The 20,944-nt window shown below is 44.8% G+C and overlaps 1 protein-coding gene across 14 annotated transcripts in view; it reads right to left on the bottom strand.

The window, feature by feature from the left end:
- TMCC1 (transmembrane and coiled-coil domain family 1) overlaps nt 1-20,944 on the bottom strand; it is a 230,927-nt gene that overhangs the window by 111,012 nt on the left and 98,971 nt on the right. Inside the window, exon 1 of one of the 14 annotated variants that reach the window (XM_014578434.3) lies at nt 12,153-19,180. The exons of the other annotated variants lie outside the window; for them this stretch is intronic. Coding sequence (XP_014433920.1) covers nt 12,153-12,191 — 39 coding nt within the window. The 5' untranslated portion in view covers nt 12,192-19,180. Of the gene's footprint in view, nt 1-12,152; nt 19,181-20,944 lie in introns of those variants that run through there. 14 annotated transcript variants of the gene reach the window in all.

Here is a 20,944-nt window from a genome sequence, read left to right on the forward strand (position 1 = left end):
ACTAGTCAACTATCCAATAAGCGAAATCTTATCGGATAGTTGACCAGTTGCTTCCCACCCTTGCTGCCTCTCTCACAGGCAGCAAGCGGGGGAGCTGGTGCTGGGGGGAGCCACACAGTCTCTGTGGGAGCCAGGGGAGGGGGTAGCAGGGACTGGGCGCGAGCTGGGAATCAGTTGATTCCCGGCTTGCGCACAGTCCCAGACGTTGCACCTCTGCTTTTTAAATGTATGAAGAGTCTTCCGGCTCTTTAAAAAGCTCATTTAAAAAGCAGAAGTGCAGTTGGGGGGGGGGGGGGGGGGACAGCTGGTTCAAGCTGGGACAGCTGACTTCCAGCTCCTGCTCCACTTCAGCCTTTTTACGTTTAAGGCTGGTGCTGGATCCTGCCCCTGCTGCGCTTCAGCCTTTTAAACATATTAAGAGGTGCTAGCTAGGGTTGCCAAATGGTTTCAACAAAAGTACCGGACACGCTTGACATTACATCACAATCTACATTACATCTTATTTAGAAAATACTGGACATTTATATTTTCTCAATTTGTTTCCTGAACAGAAAGCTCAAATACTGGACTGTCCGGTTCAAACTGGACACCTGGCAACCCTAGGGCTAGCTCCCGGGGCTGGAAGCTAACCTCCCCCGCTTATTGACTACTTGATGAAAAATCCATTGACTACTCGATTAGTTCATTAAACTAAATGTAACATCCCTAAAAGGTTTAAGACATCAAGTCAAGACATGGAAATATTTCTACAGTAAAAATGCTTCTAATCAGGGCTTGACAAACCGCGGTGAAATCCACTCGCCAGCCCCAGACCGTGCATGCACCAGACCCGCACTGTGCACGTGCGCACCGCTGGTGAACGGGGCAACCATGGGCGAGTAGATAAACGGATTTGTTGAGTCCTGCCTATAATGAATATTTCCTGATCTTAAAATAAATAGTGAATTACTGCCAATGAAGTGTGCTCCATTGACAGCCCTGAAGACAAATCCTATTTGACGGATGGAAAAAGCTCAGTCCAGGAGAAGCTTCAATGCCCTGCCAATTTGACTTACAATCTGCAGGGAGAAACTCTTGAATGTATGCGAAAGTATTCTTTAAGATTTTATGATCAATTCAGCTATTGATCACACTGCTAGAGGGGCCTCAATTACAGTAGGTTTTTAAAAAGATCTGATAATTTATCTAGGAGAAACAAGACAGACCAACTCATTTCAAGGACAAAAAATTGGGCCATATTTGAACAGCTAAAGTAGAGGGTCAGACACACTCCATCCCTGAACCTCAGATTCTCACAGCTGAATATTTGAAAAGCGCTTTGTCTGCTAACCAGCAACACCTTGTACAAAAGTACAAACACACCTGTGACCAGAACTGTTTCAGAGACATTCATCACAGTTCTAATCATGCCCCCCTACTCAAGTTACTGGCCAGTGCTAACTAAAACTGGGTGTCAGATAAGTGCTAGAGACAAATTTTAATCTAGTCCTTTCTTCCCTGTAACTTACGAATTGTTAAACTATTTTTTTTAAAACCAAGAATTGGGCTGTGTTACAATTTCCTTCAAAGATCTTTCCCACTCTTTCTGACATATATATGAGTGAAATAGTGTAGGTATGAGTGTTTGTGTGGGTGAGTGGGTGTTTTATCCTGGACAGCAGCTTCCAAAAAGAAAAGGTAAGAGCCAACTAAGATCAGAATTTTTCCCACCTGCAGATTTTGGAAATAAGCTGGGGAAAAGGGCAAACAAATAATATCATAAGGCATTCTTTGTCCACAGGTGCTAGAAATCGAGGTGCTGCTGTAGCCAATGACTTGAAGTGATTTCCATCATAGTCAGGATTTACAAATGGAACTGACAGCCATTGAATCAGCTTTAAAAACCTGCTCCAGCACCCCTTTTCAATACTTCCTTTGACCACTTCTGGGAGGAAATTCCAATTGTTACTGCTATCCATCCCCACACGGGCATCTATTATAATGCATGAGAATATCCTGCCAAGTAAACAACCATAAGCAACAAAATAGCACTATAAAAATACATTAGTTTAACACACAGAAAAGTGGAATGTGCTTATACCCATTAAGGTCATAAGTCTATTTGGCAATGAACCATCATATACAATTTGCCACCCCCAACCCCCAAATGTGTGATGGGGTTTCTTTGGATTATTTAGAGCAAAGGTAGGGAGCCCCAAGCCTCACAGGCCCAATCAAAGCAAGCCCAGCCTGCAGCCTCTGCCTGGTAGCAGGGAGGAATTGGCTTTGTGTGTTTCCTTGCTGTGCAGAGATGTGCCATCCTGGGAGCTGCACAGTGTAGACACCCCAATCCTCCACCTTCTCCTGCCCAGACTCCATACCCTCACCATGCTGCTGCATCTCCCTCCCCCCCAGACCATGCACCTGTACCTCCAGCCCACTGTCGCATACTGAACCCTACATTTTTGGCCCCACCCCAGAGTCAAGCAGGAAGGGAAAAGGGCACAAAACCTACAAGGCCCCAGGTCACAGAAGAGTTTATCTGGCCCTGGGGATAAGCCATGAGCCTCAGCACCTTCCCTAGACCCCCGTGAGGCTGCAGGTTGAGGAAAGTGAGGGGGGTGTCTTTTTTCCTGCTTCTCAGTTGGGGGCCACACCCGTGTGGTTCTCTTTTCCTCACCTCCTCATTTGAGAGTCAGGTCAGTGCTTCTCACTTGTGTGATTTGTATGTGGCCCCTTCCCTGACGGTCGGGCTGCCGTGGCTGTGGCCTCTGCCCCTGCCTTCCCTGGCAGCCAGGGCGTATAGGCAGTTTGGGGAAGGCAATGCCTTTCCTTGCCTATATTACCTGTTGCCCATGTCAAGTTTGTGTGTGATTATACCTCATCTGAATATAATTTATGATTAGAATATTAAATACTGCCAGAGATTCTGCTTTGCCAGATTAATTAGCACTACCAGCTTTTCACAATGTGTTTCAGCGTGGGGGGAAGGATGGCAATGAACCATCCCACTATAAAATGAGCCTCCTTCATCCAGAGGCAGATTCATCTGAAGAGCCAAACAGCACAATTTTTTTAATGGATTCTACATAAGTGGAAGTCACAAGGTCACATTCAACCTTGCTGTCACAATGCAACACTGATATGGGAGACAGCCACATGAGCCCTGGCTCCTGAGCACTAGGGAACAGAGCCACTCTACCATTAACTTACTATTTCATTGATGAAAATTGAGTGAGTGTTGTGTTGTCACATGACAAACTCTTCAAGCCACAGGCAGACAAAGACATCAGTTCAACCCCTTGACTCTAGCGATGAACAGGGACTGTGATTTCCTGTTTCTTCTGTGCCGGAGGATTCCTGGCTCTAAGAATCATGAGCTCCATCTTAGAACATATTTTGGTTAGGATTCCAATTTCTGGCCTGTATGTGTCACACAGTTTAAGGCCAGGAGGGAGCACTAAATCATCTAGTCTCATCTCCTATATATCACAGCCTACTGAACTCCACCCATCACTGACACATTAAAATTAGACCAAAGCATTACAGTCCACAGCAGACTAGACTTGTGCGCCACAGGTGGAGAATAGGGGGAGATGCAGGTGCACAAGAACACAAGACCCCTGCAATGACAAGGAAGTGAGATCTACCTAGATAATCCTGGCTAATGACCGGCACTCACATACTGCAGAGAAGGGAATATCATCAGACTAGGGGAAAATTCCTTCCCAGCACCACATACGGAAATCAGTTAGTCCCTAAGCTACAGCCTGTCAGACAATTAGCTGAGAGAATGAATGCTCAGTGCCACTCAAAGTCGTAGCTGTCCCCATCCAGAGTCCTACTTTTAGCAAGACATGTAAAAGTGTAACTGTTTATATGGCTAAACAATAAGCATTAGCTTATTCGTTTCTGTTATGGTTGTATGTTGGCTCCCTGAGATCAGGGCCAGCAGCTTCCAAGGAGTCAGCTGTCACCCCTGCAAAAAGGTTCTGAAATAAAACGTTACATTGTAGAGCATGCAGCGAAACTGGCTCCCCGGCAGGAAGGCCATCAGCCAGGAGTTGGTGCATGCTGGGAGCTGGCTTATAAGCCGGCTCTGGGTACTTACCGGCTCCCAGCTTCTGTGCTGTATCGGAGCCCAGAGTGCGAGGCCCACAGTCTCGTTTCCAGGGTCAGAGCTGTGCTGCAGGCATTGCAGTATAAAACTTTATATATAAGCTTTATATTGCAGAGCCTGTAAACCAGTGGTCTCCAACCTTTTTACACCCAAGATCACTTTTTAAGTCTCAGAACAGGTGAAGATCAACCGCCCCGCCCCTTCTTTGAAGCCCCGCCCTCTCTATTCTCCTGTCCATCACTTGCTGAAAGCCACAGTCAGCTTGCTGGGGTGTTTCAGCCCTCCCAGCTCCCACCATTCCTCACAGCTACTCACCTGTGTTGTTGCTCGGTGTGTAGCTGCTCCTCAAATGAGGAAATCAAATGTAAATGTACTGCGCAGGTGCGCAGTTCAGAGAGGGCTCAAGAGCTACTCTTAGAGCCCCTGAGATCTACCGGTAGCTCGCGATCTACTGGTTGGTGACCACGGCTGTAAACTATGTAACTGGTGGGATTTTTTTTAAGTCACACTGTTATATTGACTGATTTTTTACATCCTTACTTCTAGCCATGGCCATCCTTGATGCTTCAGGAGCTAAAAATCTCAGAATACAAGGGGGAGGGGAGAAGTGGGGAAATCAATTTCTGACTCCTTGACAGTGGGCCAGCTGAAACAATGAAATACAAGCTTTTAGGAACATAAAACATAAACCAAAAGTGAGCCTAGAACTGTTGAGCTCTGCTCCCTACCATTACACGCAATCCTGCTATACAATCACACTCAAACGTGTTCAGTTTTCTCCTAAAACTAAAGATGTTTGCCCACACAAGTCCTACAGGAATCTCCTCATTGTTAAGAACTTTCTTCTAATTTCCAGCCTGATGTTCATGGCCAGTTTATAGTCACTTGTTCCTGGGCCCACATTGTCTATTAGCTTAAGCCAGCGTTTCTCAAACTGTGGGTCCTGACCCCCTGGGGGGTCGTGAGCAACTTAGAGGGGGACCGCAAACAACTTAGAGGGGGGCTGTGAGCAACTGAGAGGCTGGTTGCAGCAATGGAGAGGGGGGTCGCAGTATCACAAGTTTGAGAACCCCTGGCTTAAGCAGTTTGCCTTCTCATAATTAGTTCCCTAATGTATTTAGAAAGCAACTACATCACTACTCAGTCTTCTTTTTGCTAGACTAAACAAACCAAGTTCTTCTAGTCTTCTCATATAAGATAGGCCCTCTTTCCTCTCATCATCCTTGTTACTCTTCTCTGCACTTGTTCATCTGAAAGCAATTATTTTTGAATCTGGGTAACCAGAACTGTACACAGTGTTCCAAAGGATCTCACACCAGTGCCTTTTACAATAGCATAAATACTCCTCTCTCTCTCTACCAGAAATGCCTTACCTGGTGTACCTTACAATCACATTTGCATCACACTGATGGCTCAGTCATCCTGTGATCAATCCACACACAGATCTTTCCTTCATCACTTCCAACTGAGGAGAACCCAACTTGCAGAAGAAATTACTAGACCCTAAGCCTAAGTGCAAGATTTTGCACTTCATACTATTCGATTGCATCCCATTTCCTTTCACTTCAGTCTTCTAGGTCATCCAGATCTTCCTGTACAATATTCCATTCCTCCTGTGTACTGACAATGCCTCCCAAGCTTTTTTTGGTTAAAAAAAATCACTGGCTTTTTAAAAAAACCCATCAAGATTATATACTAGTGAGTACCTGTTTATATTGAGGAAATTTAAATTACAGGAATCCCCTGATTTAGATTACACTCCTCTCCACAATATTACCGGTTTTTATCCCAGAAGAGATTACATGAATGTACTGGAAGTCTTGTCAAACACTCTAGTTTAATAATATAAAAGAGATCAGTAGCAACCAGAATTAAGTGATCAGACAATTGGTATAAAACTGACCCTCATTAGACCTGGCTTTGAGTGTTATGCATTACCTGTCTAGAATCACACTCAATGAGCTAGGAAAGAATACAAGATGGAGACAGTAGTTCTGTGTAAGCATTCCAGGATTTTAAAAAAACTGCTTATGGAAATGGGAAGGTAGGAATATAAATCCCACATTGGGAGCAACATAGCAAATTCATCCTCTTCAACACTAAAGATAAAATATTACTTTCTTTATCAAATAAGCACAATATCTTACCGTTTAAACATAGTATGATCCCAACCTCTATTTTCACACAATCAGTTTAGGTTCCAGTCTCCCAAGTAAAACTTGGTCCATATGAGCAAGATTGAAAAAACACAGACACTGATAACCCACTCCTGCTTCAAGGCAATGTAGTGATAAGCCACTAAGGGTATGTCTACACTACCCCGCTAGTTCGAACTAGCGGGGTAATGTAGGCATACCGCACTTGCAAATGAAGCCCGAGATTTGAATTTCCTGGGTTTCATTTGCATAAGCGGGGAGCCGCCATTTTTAAATCCCCGCTGCTTCGAACCCCGTGTAGCGCGGCTACACCGGGGCTCGAACTAGGTAGTTCGGACTAGGTGTACCGTGAACGAGGTGTACCGGTAGTTTGGAATAGGAACCTAGTCCGAACTACCTAGTTTGAGCCCCGTGTAGCCGCGCTACACGGGGTTCGACGCAGCGGGGATTTAAAAATGGCGGCTCCCCGCTTATGCAAATGAAGCCCGGGAAATTCAAATCCCGGGCTTCATTTGCAAGTGCGGTATGCCTACATTACCCTCCTAGTTCGAACTAGGAGGGTAGTGTAGACATACCCTAAGTGTTTGTCCATAAGAAGTGCCTCACAAAATGCAAGGTCATTCTAAGCTTTGCAACATTTGGGTTAAACGAACTCAATACCATTCCACTACAGAGTTAAGCTGCCTTCTATTGACCTATGTTGATTTAACTACATCAGTGTCTATGCTTCAGCCCTGGTCCCACCAATGTATGTGCCTTACTACACCAACATAATTACAAGAGGTGTAAGGCTTATGATGTAGTTAGGGTGATTCAGTTTCCCTATAGACTGCACTGTATTACTGACATGGGCTGGTGGCTAAAATTTTCATCAATTTCACAGCTCACTGCTGGAACTGTGAAATGACAAGGCTGCTTGGTTCCCTACTGGGATCCCTGTGCTTGGCTCACAGCTCTGGCTCTCACCCTGGGGTTGGATAAGGGGCCCCAGATAGAACCCAGGTGGCTCCCTGGGATCCTAGTGTACTGCTCCCTGGGGTCCCCTCTCTGCACTGGAGCCCTGCTGCTCCCTGGGGCTCCAAGCTATCAAATTCTTGCCAGGCTGCTGCTTGGGCTCACCTCTCCCAGTCCAGCTGTTGGGCATTCAGAGCATGGGGTATGACCTCCCTAGGAAGCTCCCAGAACTGTCAGTGTGGCTGCGCTGAGTAGAGACGGAGATAGTAACAGTAACAAGAAAGGGCTCACAGCTGGGGCTGTCACCTCAAGACACATGTGGGGCTCCACCTACAAGCTACAAGGCTGTTAATATTCCAGAATGAATATTGCAAACACTCCTGGTGAGGATGAGCTCCATCAATAGAAGAAGGGTAATTTGGGCACCAATAGCTAATTGAATTACTGCAGTGGGTGTAGGTCAACTAACTGAAATTGACCTAATTTTGTAGCATAGACAAGCCCTCCATCTTTTTTTCCCACAAATGGACCTAAAATGTAGACATAAAATGAAATGGCTTTTTTTTTTATTTGGAAGTTGCTTTCTTGAACATGCTTCCATTTATTTCCATTCTTTTGTTTTCCACAGCCTTAAACATATGGACAAATTCCCAACTCAAAACAAGGCAACAGGAGCACTTTAGATTTTGCGATTGGGCTGATAGCAATTCTTAGTCCTTCAGAGATTTTCAAAGAATAAAAAAAACTGAGGATGCAAAAGAAAGCAAAATGCTTGTAAAAGTCTAAAGGAAATATTTTTGTGTAGCATTCCACACATAAGGCAAATGTTAAGATGGCTTTATCCAAAACCAAGTGCATAACTGGAATTTGGAATGCTCAGATACTTGTTGAAACAAATTCATATATACGCCACTAAGTGTTTTGCCTTTTACAGTTAAAAGTTTTCTACCACATTTTCCAGCCCCATTTTCCATCACAGGATACCTCCTAGGATGTTCAAAATTCCATATATGGACAATCAAATTGGCAGAAGGATGTATAGTACAGGCAGTTACACACAAATATCAACGTGTAAATTCATATACTAGATATGCACACCTTAAAAAAGACAGTTATTTGTCCTTTTAAAGGGCACGGCAAATGCAACTAAAAGGAATCAGTAACCAAACTGATTTCTTCTGATAAAAATGTTGTAGAGTGAACATTTTAAAGCTCAGTACAATATTATGTAGTTGGATGGCCCTGATCAGTAGAGTATCTGAGCGCCTCACCAACATTCATTAATTGAGAAAGGGCAGTATTATCCCCATTTCACAGATGAGGAATGGAGGCCCAGAGAGATTAAGTAGTTTGCCCAAAAGCTAAGCAGGACATGTATGATAAAGTTGGAAACAAACCAGCCCATTGACTCTGTCCTCTGCCAAAAGGCCACTTTCTCTCCTTTTCTGTGGTGCTGTATTCCCCCTGCTAGTTTTATGATCAGCAGTGACAATTTCTCAGTATTTGTCATACCATTCTCTCAACTTCCAGTACATTCCTTTCCAGATTCAGCTTTACTTCCTAACCTTAAGGCCATGGTCACCAACCCGTCAATCGTGATCGACTGCTTGATCACAAGGCCTCGACCAGTCGATCACGAGGTGTTCTGGGCCCCTTATTTCCCCCCCATCTCCTGCAGCTGCGCATCACTTTCAAGGGTTCCAGAAATGCGCTGGCTGCTTCCTTGCCCCAGGTCCGTGGCATGCCAGGAACTTACTGGGGAAGTCCCCAGAGGTGCGCGCTGGGACTTCCCTTCTCTGCAGGAGAGGGGAGTCAGGCCCGGAGGGTGTGCGCAACGGGGGCTTCCCTGCTCTACGGGAGGTTCACTTCCTCCACGGGAGGGAGGGGTCAGACCAGGAGGGGCGTGTGCATGGGCTTCCCTGCTCCGTGGGAGGGAGTGCACAACGGGGGCTTCCCTGCTCTGTGGGAGGCATGTGCCGGCCCCGAAGGAGGCATGCGATGGGGGCTTCCCTGCTCTGTGGGAGGTGTGCACCGGCCCCAAAGGAGGCATGGGACAGGGCTTCCCACCTCTGGGGGGAGGGTGGAGAAGAAAGTCCTGGGAAGAGGTGGGAGCAGGGGACTCTGCCCCCACTAGCACCCTGTCCCTGCCGCAGAACCCTCACTTGTGTGGCCTCAACTGACTTTTCTGTGGGTCAGTGACCCCTGACTCAAAACCGGTTCCCTGCCCTTCTCATTAATAAAGACAATGCAGAAACTTTTTGCGTTTGACATAGTATTTTATTTAAAAATGAAGCCTGGCCAACAAACCTCCAATTGGGGCCAAGCCCCCATCTAGCCACAGCATCATAACACTCCTGCACCCCCCCCCCCCGACCCTAGATCTGAGCCTATCATACACTGGAACCCCCTGCCCTCAGCCCCTCACATACCCCAACCCAAATTTCTGCACCCTCACATCCACAAGCCTGTGACATGCTTAGTGCTGCAACCCTCCATCTGACCCCAACATTCCCACCCCAGAGCCTACACATCCTGTCTCAACCCAGTGAGGGTACAGATAGACTGCAGGAGTTTTTACGGATTCCAGAGATATCCCAGAAAAACTCTTCTGCATCCAGGGATGTATTTGCTCTTCCACTAAAAAAAGCGGAAGAACAGACATACTCTTTCGGTAACCCCTATATTCCTCTTTCCACAAGGAATAAGGGGGCTTCCAAAAGAAGGGGTTTTTCTGACATTTGGTCCAGTCTAGACAGAAGAATTGGGAAAAAAGCAGCAGTATAAGGGTTGGGGATAGCAAGTGAAGGAAAGGAGGAGAATAGAGAGGGCGCGGCAGGGCTTCAAGGAAGGGGTGGGGTCTTGCGGGAAGGATGGGGCGGTAGATCTTGCCTTGTTCTGTCATTTAAAACAAGTGATCTTGGGTGTAAAAAGGTTGGAGACCACTGCCTTAAGGGTACATGACATTACTATGCACCCATATTATATTTAATCCAAGAGTTAACTGCCTGTCAGTGGTAGGTGAGCCAATACCGATATCACTTTGCCTACTTTATACACAAAAAGGTTAAACTGACATGTAAAGCTTTGAAATCTCTGTGTGATGGTGGGAATAGAATCCAGCTCTCCAGTGCCAGTCCAGTTCATATGAGAATGTGTGATCCATTTTATTGCTCCTTTATATAACCATGCTTTTTCTTTACAACTTTTTGAAATACAGAGATAACCAAGCTCTAGAAGTTTGTAAAATAATGTTGGCCACTAAAAGAATTAATGACTCATTGCTCAGCCATTTTCTATTTAGATAGTAAGGTAAGTGTCACTTTCAAACAAACCTAACAAGCTGATGATACAAGTAGGCAGGTCCGACTTGACGCCAGAGCTGGCCCAAGCTACGGGCTGACCGAGCTACTGCCCGGGGCGCCCCATTGTAGGGGACGCCATGCGGGGCTGCTGGACCGGGCAGGGGCGGGGATGTGCATGTGCTGGGTGCCCGGAGGCGGGACCGGGCTCCCAGGACCCGGGGCACATGAATGGCTTGGGCTGGCCCTGCTTGAGGCTAAAGTAATACTGCATGAACCGGTCAGATACAATTCAGGCTAATTCAGTTTAACACATTATTAAGACAACCAATGTGAAAAGGTCCAGATGTGTTTAACAACTCTAGGAACAGTTTTCCTACATTAGAAGTTGGAAGGAACTCTGTTAAAACACTTTGATCCCACTCACTGTTTGACTCAATTAACCAGAATAGCTTTTAAAACAGACTTTAAACTAGTTAGGGCAAGATTCTAGGCTCATATATTAACCATACAACCATTTTTGGGGGAAAAATTAAACTTGTTATATTGCCCCTGGGTATTTGCTTTGTTTGAAAGCACAGTTCCTGAACAATTAAAGAGAAAAGCTGTAGGTCTCGGCTTTTCACAGCCATTTGTAATGCCCATGGTTCAGTATTTTACAGATGATGATGAACACTAGGGGACAAAGAATAACAGTTCATTGCAACATCGTTGCCTCTCTCAACATACTGTCTGCAGGGAACAAGTTTTGACCTATTTTAACTGCTGATTACAGCATTTTTTTAAGTTAAAAACCATCTAAACACTTTAGAAAAGAACTTCATATATCAAACTTTTTTAAACACAAGGTTATGTATGGTAACATCTCTTTTCAGAGATAAGTCTGCAAAATCTAAATAATTAGACGAGAATGGAATTGCTGTGTCTGGCTTGTAGCACCAGCATACTTACCTGGAGGGCACAGCACACCCTCATGTTCTTCATCAGTGGATTTTCTTGAAGTAGGCTTTAGTGTTTTTCAGATTAAACACATTGGATTTATTCTAAAACAAATCTACAAAACATGGATTAAATACTCTCTCCTCCAGAATCACTTATTAAAACAAAGAGGCACACATATATAGTTATTAAGCAGCAAAATCTCATAACAATTCCTCCTTTGTTCTTCATATTAGAGTCAGAAAGCCCTGCCAAATACTTCAAAAGTGAGGAGTACATGCTCTCCGCTTGGTTTGCCAGGTGCCTGGGACTCTCTTGGGTACTACTGAAACTACCCTACATAAAGCATATAACTGACCACCATGTTTTGATTTTGTTCACATGCCTGCATAACTATTAATCAGATCCCCTCTCTCCGATAGCAGCCCCCTCCAATCCAAACACATATAAGCAATTCAAGTTGAAAGAGGAAGCTGCAGCCTCCCACAAATCTACAGCCACACTTCCAGCATAAAGAGAACAAAACCTGTGCCTACCAATGGACAGTCCGCCTTAAAAACCTTTGTCTAAGAGAAGAGAACAAAAGGCAGAGCTGTCTCTCCCATAGAAGCTCACCCATCTCTGTATAAGCAGAAATTTTACTGATCTGTAATCAGAATGGAAGCTATAAGTGTCATGCATATCACAATTACAGCTACAACCCACCTTTGATAGCTGCCTCCTGAGGCTAAAACGCTGAACCATGGTCACCCTCTGTCTTCAGACAAAGAAGTCCACAAGAGGGAAAAGAAAAAGAAAAAAGAGAGGGCAAAATGGACAGCTACCTTAAAATTGTCTGAAGCAAAACATCCTCCAAACTGAGAGAGGGACAAGTTAAGTGAATTCCCTGGTAGTCCTAAAACTTAAAACCACTTCATTGTTCTTTAAAGAGATCCTGTAAAACCTACAAGCAAGGAAAGAGGGAGGGGCAGAAGCCTGAAGCTGCTCACCCTGTGCCAAGCTTTTTCAGCATTTCCTGTGAGTCAGCTGAGAGGGGTCCAGACAGATGGACCACCCCCTCCCCAGATTCATTAGCTGAGCATTGCTGTGAAGCCACCTGAGCCAGTAGAGAGACTGGCCAGTCTGGTTATTGCAGGGTGCGGTTTGCAAAGCATCTGCTGGACGTACTGATAAGGAGGTTAACCAGCAGACAAAAAAATCCTCTCAGCGATTAAATCAGCTCCCCTCCCTGCAGCCGAGCTGTCAGCTTGAAAAAGCAACAGCTTCCTCTTCAAACCCCCCTCCTCCCAATTAACCAGCTCACCCCTCTCAGGGAGAAGAAAGGGTTACTGTGGCTAGAGGAAGCAACTCACTCCCAACCTTGGGCTCAGCAGCTGCAAGGCTTTGTCTAACAACTGGGTAGCGATTTCCTCTTATTCACAGGGAGGGGCAGCTCTCCAGGAATGACTGTCAGGTGCAAGGATGCATGTTATAGCAGTGATTTCAACTTTGATTCCTTAAACAAACCTAAGCGCTGACTGGAGGTGTTTGCTTTGTTCTGGAGGTTTAGCAACCAGGAGAAAGAGTAATACAAAACAAGTCAGTGTGATCACAGTGACAGGGAAGCCCAGCCACCACCACCCTGAAGGCAACAAAGGGCTTTAGTTATAAACTGTTACTACAATTAATCAGTTTAACTCCCTCCTCCCCATCAATCTCCTCTCCATTTAATCCTATCCTGAGTTAGTCTGATACCTAAACCACCTCTCTATAAAGCAGAGGCTAAGAATTCATTTCAGTTCAATCAAGGACTGTGCATACACCCCCACAACTCCTAAAGCATTTGCTGAGTGAGCCATGAGTGGAGCAGTGCCAATCTGCATGTCTAGTAAAAGAACCATATTTCTGGCACACAGGTTATTTCAAGGCATGCAGCCACAAGGTGCTGAACCTTTAGGGCAGGAGCTATTATTTATTATATATTCATACAGCACCAAGCACAATGGGGCCCTGATCCAATTGAGGCCTTTGGCCATTACTACAACAGAAAGAATAAAGTAATTCAGAGTTAATACAAAGATTCAAATCCTGGTCTCACTGAAGTCAATATGAGTTTTGCTACTGTGTGTCTTTAACAGTTTCCCTGCATCACCTTCGTTGTGTTTAATTTAAATATCCCTCTGACTGAAATGAGAGGTAATCTAAACAAAATTTAAACACCAAAACAACCATGAATTGATCAAAAGCGGCGAGGAGTCCTGTGGCACCTTATAGATGTATACTAACCGAAGTGTTGGAGCATAAGCTTTCGTGGGCAAAGACCCACTTCATCAGATGCATCAACTTTTATTGAATTTTAATACAGGAGAGGAGAGCTACCTGCCCATCACTCATTCTCCAACAGGAATTTAATTGGTTCCAGTGCAGAGGTACAGGGCTCCTGAGCATATCATCTGTAACTCAAGGTAGGCACTCCTTAGTCCACTCTCCAAGAACCCAGCTCTCTGAATTTTACACACCATCCCTCATTCCTACAAGACAGAGGGTAAAAAAGGGTGGACCCTCAGGTCATGAGAGCCACAAGATTTGATCTCAGGTCACAAAGGCCACAAAGTATTTTCCTATCCAATGAGTCCAAGGCCCAATGTCAAAATCCCGTATTTTACTTGGGATTGTTCATTTTATCCTTTTCCACTCTGAATGCTGGCCACAAATAGCAACAAAAAACTCAATGCCCTATCACAGCAAGGTACTATGCACTTTTCTATTTATCCACTGTGGCTTGATGGTGTTGTGAGGAAAGCAAAACAAAAATCACTGATCTTCTGACAAATGGTCCATAGGAGGAAAAAAAATCCTTCCTGACTCCTAAACAGGCAATCACATCCCTAGTTTGGGGAGGGGTTGATGGAACAGAGCCAAAAAAGACTTTCTATCCAAACAATCTTGTGCTACATCACTGGAAAATTCACAGTCCCACTGCCATTAATTTGCGTAATAATTGCTTTAATTGGTAGAATTTTGTATTTAAAAGATACATAATAGAAGAAAGATGAATTACAACTAAAGACTCCGCATCTAATGGGCAGAATAACTAACATGAGACATCACAACAAGTGAATGAAACAGTGGTGAAACAGTTATACAAAAAATCATGAGGTTACTCACATTCATTTTGTACATATCACAGAATATTCTCTTTATACCCCTTCTTTGGAAATAATGGCAAATTTTAGGCCATATCTACACTTCAAAATAATGTCAACCTAACTTGCATTGACATACAGCCACTTACTAGACTGCTTGCATGTGCACGCTTGCCTCCTTATATCAGTGGTGCTTGCCTTCACTAGGAGCACCTGAATGGATTGTATTGTCATTGTGGGGTGTGGTGGGAAGTCTTGTGACAGTCAGTTACAGTCAATGTAAGCCAGTGGTCACCAACCAGTTGATCAGGATCTACCAGTAGATCTTGGAGCCTCTGACAGGTGATCATGACTGGTTTGGCTAGGAAGCTATCAAGCAGTGGCACTTCAGTTGCCTCTCCACCCACTGTCATGCTGCTCCTGCCCTCTGCCTTGGAGCTTGCCATGCAGGGTGTGGGAGGGAGAAAAAAGGGGCGCTGATGTCAGGGTGTCTCTCCTCCCCCTGCTCCTGGACCCCATCTTCACACACAGAAGGGAATGGAGAGAGCTTGGCAATGCAAATCTCTGTGGCTCACACACAGCGCGTGTGTGGCTGTCATTCTCACAAACACACACGGTCCTTCAACCCAACACATATGTGGTGAGGTGTTACTTCTATTACTGCTTGCAAAGTGGGTTATTTTGGAGTTTTGACTGTTCTGTGCATTTCATCGTTTTCATTTCTCTTTCACACTTAATGTAATTCTTTGGGTAGTGAGTTCTAACATGCCTAACCTGCCATGGCTGGAGTCATTAACCCTGTGGTAACTGCTGCTCCTGGTAGTGGCTGGCAAATCCCTGCACCCCTGAGAAAGGCAGAGCAGGGGGACTCCACATGCTGTCCTTGCCTGCAGACACCACTCTGCAGCTCCCATTGATCAGTAATGGGGAACCGTGGCCAGTTGAAGCTGTAGACTCAGTGCCTGTAGATGACGGGCAGCACATGGTGCCACGGAGCCACTGCAGAACATGCCAGCTGCTTTCAGGAGTGGTTCAAGGCCATGGCAGCAGTAAGCCTGCTGAAACCCCACTGCACCCAGAAGCTGTCTCAGTTAAACAGTGCCCAGCCAGAGCCTTCTTCCTGAACTCGTCCCAGCCCTGAAACCCCTCCTGCACCCAACCTCCTGCCCCAGACATGAGTCTCCCTGTACCCAAACTCCTTCCCAGAGCTTGCACCCTGAAACCCCTTCTGGACCCCAATCCCTCACCCTGGTCTGGGCCCGAAGCCCCTCCCACATCCCTTGGTCCAAGACCAGAGCCTGCACCCCAAACACATACCCCGGCCTGGTAAAAGTGAGTGAGGTTCGGGGAGAAAGGGGGATGGAGTGAGCAGGAGGAGGCCTCAGAGAAGAGGTGGAGCAGGGGCAGGGCTTCAGAAGGGGCAGGAAGGAAGTGGGGCAAGGGTATTTGGGTTTGAGGTAGACCTTACATTACACTTACATTGAAAAAGTGATCTTGTGGTTAAAAAGGTTGGAGACGACAGATGTAAGCAATGCAGTTTTTACACTGACACTGGGCAACCAAATGTTAACTGACTGTAACCACCTGGGGAAATAGCAGGGGTGGGCAAAATCTAGCCCACCACTGTCCTTGCAGCCCAGCAGGAGCTTCAGGAAGGTTCTCTGCCTGCCACACCCCTGTACACCGCTGAAAGCAGACGGCTGCAGGGGCCATGTGCATCTCAGCATGCCGTGCGTCTCTGAGAGGGGGACTTTGCACACTACTCTTGCCCCCAGAACAATCTCATAGCTCCTATTGGCTGTGCTGTGCTTGTGGCACAGGTAGTGCACGGAGAGACCCTCCCCTCTTGAGGGGCTCACAGACTCACATGGCACGTGCAGCAGGCCACTTTGAGCAGCACATGGGAGCATGGCAGGCAGGGAAACTGCCTGAGAATCTTGCTGGGCTGTAGGCCAGGAGCTGTCTAAGGTAAGCATCTCCCCACCAGAGCTTGCATCTGGTACCCCATCTCCTTCCTCCCCCAACCCTCTGCTCCCCCTTCTGCACCAGGTCATAACTCAAGCCCTCTGAACCTCTGCTGCTGCACCCATACTTCCTCCCAGACTCTGCTCCCCATTTCCCTGTCCCAGGTCACAGCTTCCTTCTGCCCTAGGTCACAACCCAAACCCCTACTCCTCCACCCCAGGTTACAACCCCCTCCCAGACTCTGCACCCCTCTTCCACATCAGAATCCTCTCTTGCACCCATACTCCCTCCTGCATCTGAATTCCTTACCTTGAGCTACCTTTTGCACCCAACCTCCATCCCAGATCCTGCACCTCCTCCATAAATATCATGGAACAGTGCAGCCCCTAGCCACTTCACAAATTCTTGGAGTGGCCCCAATCAAAAAACATTGCCCACCCTTGGTATACAGTGACACTTTTGTTGGCAGGAGGCAAATGTAAATGAACACACTTCTACAATTAGGTCAGCACAAGGTAGCTTATGTCAACTAAGCATGTAGCATAGCCTGGGCCTTAGCAGATTTCTTTCTAACCAGGCTTGAACAAAACAGTGTTAAAAATTTGACCACCAGAAATCCAAAACACAGAAAATGGGCAAAATTCAAGACAGGTAAAATGACTTTTCTAAGCACTGAGCTCTCATTTCTAATGGATAGTTCTCTCACTCGTGCTGCTGGTGCCTTGTAGCGTGAAAGGGCACTGGACACTAAAATCTTAGCAGATGATAGATCCTTCTTCTATTAAAAGGCAAAACATCTGTGCTCTATTTTCAGCTTCACTAGCTTTCTACTGTAATTCCATTCAATGTCTTCTTTCCAAAGATGAAAGAGATAGTGCATGCTTCCTTACAGTCTTATTTCTGTGTTGCTTGACAGTTCTTAATGATAAAAGGCTAGCCTAAGAATATACTGCTTTCATTAAAAACAACTACCTGTGGTGAGATGAGACACATGTATACCTCTGCCAGGGATGAGAAACAGCATGCTCCTCACTTTTTGTCCAATATTTACAAAGTCATTGGCCTATTACACACCTATTTTAGTTCTATTTTGACATTCTGATATGGTGGTTGGTTATTTCAATTCAAGTTTTTCAAATGTGATTACCAAGATGAAATAGAAAAGAAATCCTATATGGATGAATTTGAAAACAACCTATTCAAAGTTTTTTTTTTAATGTTAGCAACAGGCTGCAGTAATATTTTGTCCAAAAAAATGTCCCAAAAGAATACCTCTAAAGAACTCAATTCTCAGGTATCAAGCTCAGACTTAATCCATTTTTGAATTCTCAGACTGATGTCTCTTTGCTTTATATACATTGTACATCTCAAGGCCACCTATGAAAGACATGACACCAGTTTGGCTGATGGAATGGGACAGCAAAGAGTAAGCTACCAACCACCACAACTGATTCATCCAAGTATAAATTAAACAAATCTTATTGTTCAAACACCACTGTGGGTTTAAACTAGTTTTCTCTAATCATCCACAATAGCAGCAGTTATTCAGTGCCAGCTACACATACTGATTTGCCAATAAAACTTAAACCTTTAATAGGTTCTCATTATGCAGCTCAAAAGGATCATGAAACAAGCATCCGGAACTAGGTCATGAAGTTTGCTTGAGGTGGATGTGCTATTGGGCAGATTAAACTAGCACTCATGACTGCGTTTCAACATTCTTATCCACAAAAAACACCGTCTGCACCACCATTATGGAGGTCACTGAAATGATGTTTGAATTTACATGTAGTTAGCAAGTACTTACAAAGCATAATATTTCTTTCCTGACCGATTATGCTAATATTTCACATATATGAAATCTAACGATACCCAGGTGGCATCTAACTTACACCCATATGGAAATTACTTTAGCATGAAAAGTTTGAGGTTATTTTTTACCCCGAAAAGGGAGAGGGAGAAAAAAACCCAAGTCACTTTTTGCTTTACAATTTCAGCAAGAAATTTTAGAAAAGATTAAACTAGAAACTCAAGTTAACTATGCAGTGAAGATATACCAGATGCTTCAGAGTGTCCAGCTAAAGCTCTTCCGACTGCTGGGAGTGATGAACAACTTCAGTAGTAGAACTCAGAAGCTTTGAATAGAAGTTGTGATATCATCAAATCCCCAGTGCTCTGTCTCCACCTACTGCTGGGTCCATCACCTGCACATAGGCTAGCAAATGACGACAGAACCAACTGCCTATAACCTCAAGGACCTTTCTTCTCAAGTTTTGTGATTAGTAATTAGTTTCCACATTTCACTTGAAAGCTACCAGATGTACTTCTAGCATGAATAAGAGCTCAGTATATTATGAAGAGACAGAAGTTACAAGATCATCTCTCTTTGGTTGAAAGTATCAGGAATAAGACCTTAATGATCAGACACAAATTTACATAAATATACGACTTTTCTGCAAAGCACTATTGATGAATGACACTTCATTCCACATTTCTCAACTTGCAAAACCCAAACTGTAACGAGACCCAAAATGAGGGCACATTTATGCAGGACTTTTAAAATGCTACAAGAATTCTCTTTAGTGCAAGGCCTTGTCTACACAGGAAGTTCAGTATAACTTGAGATGGGACTTAAATCAATACAGCTATAGCAGTATAGTCTCTCTCCCCCCCTTTCCCTGCCCCCTTCCCGCACTCCACATAAATACTTTTATTAGCTTATGTCACTCAGGAAGGGAATTATATTAAATTGTGGGGAAAAAACAGAATAAGAGTGACCACATACTGAGCTAGAGAGTTATAACTAGGCTATGTAAACAGGACTTAAAGTAGCTTCTAACACTGCTATTTCAAGATTGTTTATTTCCAATGTAAACAATCATCAACAACAAAATTGAATGGATGCCAAATTTACATGGAACAGATAACTTTGGAACTAAAATAAATGGCCTCCTCAAAATGAGGGACACTTGAGAACTAAGCTCCTTATAAGATGTGCAGCTACACAGCTATGTATTTGAGCTCCACTCCAGTACAGGCAGGGAGCTCAGCTGACTGACTGGGGGAAGGGCCATCTGAGCAGCTTCAAGAGCAGGTAGGGAAGGGATATGAGAAGGGAAGGAGAGAATAAGTGGCTGGTGAGAGGAGAAGAGGACAGGGGAGTAACTGGCTGGGAGGAGTTGGAGGGGCAGGGAGTTTGGAGAGTCCCATCTGCGGGAGGAGAGGAAGAGGCAGAAACCCAACACTCTCCTCAAGCTTCCTGGGGGAAGCTGACTGCATGGGGTGGGTGGGGGAGGGAGGGTTCTGGCATTAGGGTGAAGCGGAGGCTGGGGGGAATTTGTGCTGTGTGTCCTGTCCTAACTTCTAGCTAGACTGCTGGTGCCTGCAAGTCTCAGAAGCAGAATTTTATCCTGGCTGGGCTGTGGGGGGAGCAGACTGTACACGGGTAGGTGGGAGAAAGGGGGTGGATAGGTGCTGGCATCTGTGCAGTGAAGAGGAGGTGGGGTGGGAGGAAGGAGGGTAGTTTGGGGTGTCCTCCTGACTTATTGCAGTCCAGACTTCAGTCCTCTCTGGTAGGCTGGGTTGGGCGGGGAGCAGGCTGCATGGGGTGTGTGCGCGCGCCAGGATATTTGAATGATTACATTTCAAATAAAGTTTACAAAGGTATTAATGGCAGAAAGAAAGACAAACTTTTAACAGAATTTTTTGGAGTGTTGCAGATATTTAAAACTCTGATTTGAATGATTTTTTTAAATTAATACATGGCAAATTGTACTGCATTAAGGCCAGATCTTTACTATGTGGTAGAGTTCTGGCTCTGACGAGTCAGCAGTAGCAAGTATTAAGTATGATGCTAGTTGTTTTGTAGGATAAAACCTTATTTTCAAGCTCTTTGAAACATGCATCTGTCTACAAACCCTGAAGCCATGTGTTACTTTGCTCTGAGATGTCTCCTCTTTGAGCTGGTGACACACACAAAGGTGAAAGTTTCAAAAAAGGAGACCTTTTATTTGTTTTTTACAGGTCTCTGTTTCACTTGTTCTTGTATAGCATGGTTCCTAAACATTCCCCTGAAAAACTGTATATGCCTGAATAAATGCCTTTTACTCTCCTTTCCAGAGTGAATAAATATTGTATTAGTATTTGCAAGGAGAGCATGACTATTGCTAGTTGACTGAGCTATGTGTGGATAATATGCATTTTGGTATGTTCACTAGCTTAATTTGCTAGAAAGGATGATGAAACGTACTCTATGGGTAGTGTTAATTTTCTTTTTATTTAATTTCATATTGTATATGTAATTTTTTTGTATTGGTGGTGCACATCCACACACTACCTCAATATTGGTATTGCTCATAAGAAATTTCAACCTGCACAAAAGAAAATTCAACCAGCGCAGGACAGAAA

Source organism: Pelodiscus sinensis, chromosome 11, assembly GCF_049634645.1.
Source record: "Pelodiscus sinensis isolate JC-2024 chromosome 11, ASM4963464v1, whole genome shotgun sequence".
In the NCBI taxonomy this organism is placed as follows: domain Eukaryota; kingdom Metazoa; phylum Chordata; order Testudines; family Trionychidae; genus Pelodiscus; species Pelodiscus sinensis.